At 43.6% G+C, this 2027-nt stretch overlaps 1 protein-coding gene across 1 annotated transcript in view; it reads right to left on the reverse strand.

Moving 5' to 3' along the window:
- Window positions 1-2027, reverse strand: part of LOC106814343 (dynein heavy chain 1, axonemal-like) — an 87915-nt gene that overhangs the window by 59458 nt on the left and 26430 nt on the right. The window contains exon 11 of the mRNA XM_014818644.1: window positions 1546-1724. Coding sequence (XP_014674130.1) covers window positions 1546-1724 — 179 coding nt within the window. The remainder of the gene's footprint in view (window positions 1-1545; window positions 1725-2027) is intronic.

Genomic DNA, 2027 nt, shown 5'->3' on the forward strand with positions numbered 1-2027 from the left:
CACACACGCACACGCGCGCGCACACACACGCACACGCGCGCGCACACACACGCACGCACCCACGTACGCACACACGCACGCACCCACAAGCACGCACGCACGCACAGCACACACACGCACGCACGCACGCACGCACACACACATACATATATATTAAAAACAGATTATAGATTGAATTTTTTTTACGTTTTCCAATAATGTTTGGACCAGGTTGTAAAAGAACACGAGTATTAACGATTAAATAGTCAGGGAATATTATCAGATACCTGGCAAATCTGGGAATAAATTCCTTACCAAGAACTTTTTCCACCATTGTGTTTGTAAAGGTGTCTACTAACATATTTTAAAAGATTTAAATTCAACTCCCGTAGGACAACCCGTGACAGCTGCTGAAAGTTGGGGTACCCGGAACCTTATCCGGGAAAAATTGAAAATTTTTCATTCTGCCTTAAGCAGCTTGTGAAGGGTCAAACTAGGTTTTTTTTAATGATTCTGAATTGATTGCAAGCATTTGTTTTGCACCAAAACCACTCCTTGTCAGAAAAACGGCAACACCCACGTTTTGCGCGTGTCTTTATTTTATGTAAAGAGAATAAATAGACATGTGTATGATATTATGTATTCGGGCTGAGACCGTGCACAACGGTGTAGCATATAATATATGCTGTTCGTATATTTAGTGATTTTGTTTATGTCTGTTAATTTCTCTGGGGAGTGCCAATAGTTGTAATTTAAATAATATATGTTATTTTGATGTGATACAGTAAGGCTTCCAGGTTATACCTAATAGAGACTCACAAAATACTTATAGCTCTGCGTAAAGAAATAAACATCTTTTACGTGTAATTAGCTGTAATGAGCATGAGGAAGTTCGCGACAGTACTCTTTAATATGATGCCGATAGTTTATTTGTGGGATTTAATAATAGTCATTGAAAACTTGCACAAGGAAATAACATCCACCCTTTCATTAGTCTAACCTGGTGCGAGTGGCTGTTACAAAGGACATAGCTACACATGTAATAAGAAACCGAGAAAAGCAGACGGGCTTCACGAATGTTTGACACCTTAATACTTCAATAATAGTGGTAAACGCAGGTAAAATCATCAGTAAATGTCCACGTGAAACTACCACGTTGCTTGTTAACGGTGATCACGCCCACGGCAAACGAGAATGCATATGCCTTTTCATGTTTTTGCTGTTGATGCTAAACATGTTCCTGTCTGGAAACCTGGGAAGCTGACACATAAATGACATAGACGTATAACTCAAATTTCTGCAAATCACCGCGCTATAGCACATAAAAGCCTGGAAAGTAATAAGGGCTGCATGGTGCTTACTTCAAGAGTCGAATCAGTTTTCTTTTGCAGGCTCGTTTTCTCTCGGTTCCCTCCCGCCATCTCCCCACCCTACACCCACACTTCCTCTCATCATCTCACCCCACCATTCTGCCACTCTCTCCCCCCCATTCTTCCAACCATTCTGTCAATCCTACTTTCACGCTCTAGTCCAGACCTCAGTCTCTACGGTCTTCCCTACTCGTACCTCTATCCTCGAGGCATCAGCCATCAGTACACCCTGAATGACCTTGGACAGATCTCGAAGGTTGAACGTGTAGTGGCTCTTTGCCGGCGTCGGCAGCAGCTGCGTTGTGATGGTCGAGTATACCGATATGCAGGCGTCGACTAGCGCCGTGCAGTGTTCCCCGATCTGCGGGGAATTGTCTGAAACCCAGTGAATCGCATGTGTCCAGAGCGACATTCCAGCGTGTAATCAAGCGCCCGTAGCGTAAACACAAGTAACCGAAGCAGTGGAGCATGAGCGAACGCGCGACAGACATCCGACGCACGTACGAAGAAAGATCAATTTATCCTCGATGAGCACCGGTTAAACCCCTAATTATTGAGACCGTAGCAATGCATAGCCACAGGAAGGTTTTGCAAAGGTGATTACCCTTACAAAAATTTAAGCAATCCACAAGCGATCGAACACATCGATTGCTTGTCGATTGCTTAATAAGAAATCGA

This window comes from Priapulus caudatus, unplaced genomic scaffold (assembly GCF_000485595.1).
Source record: "Priapulus caudatus unplaced genomic scaffold, Priapulus_caudatus-5.0.1 Scaffold908, whole genome shotgun sequence".
Taxonomy (NCBI): Eukaryota; Metazoa; Priapulida; class Priapulimorpha; order Priapulimorphida; family Priapulidae; genus Priapulus; species Priapulus caudatus.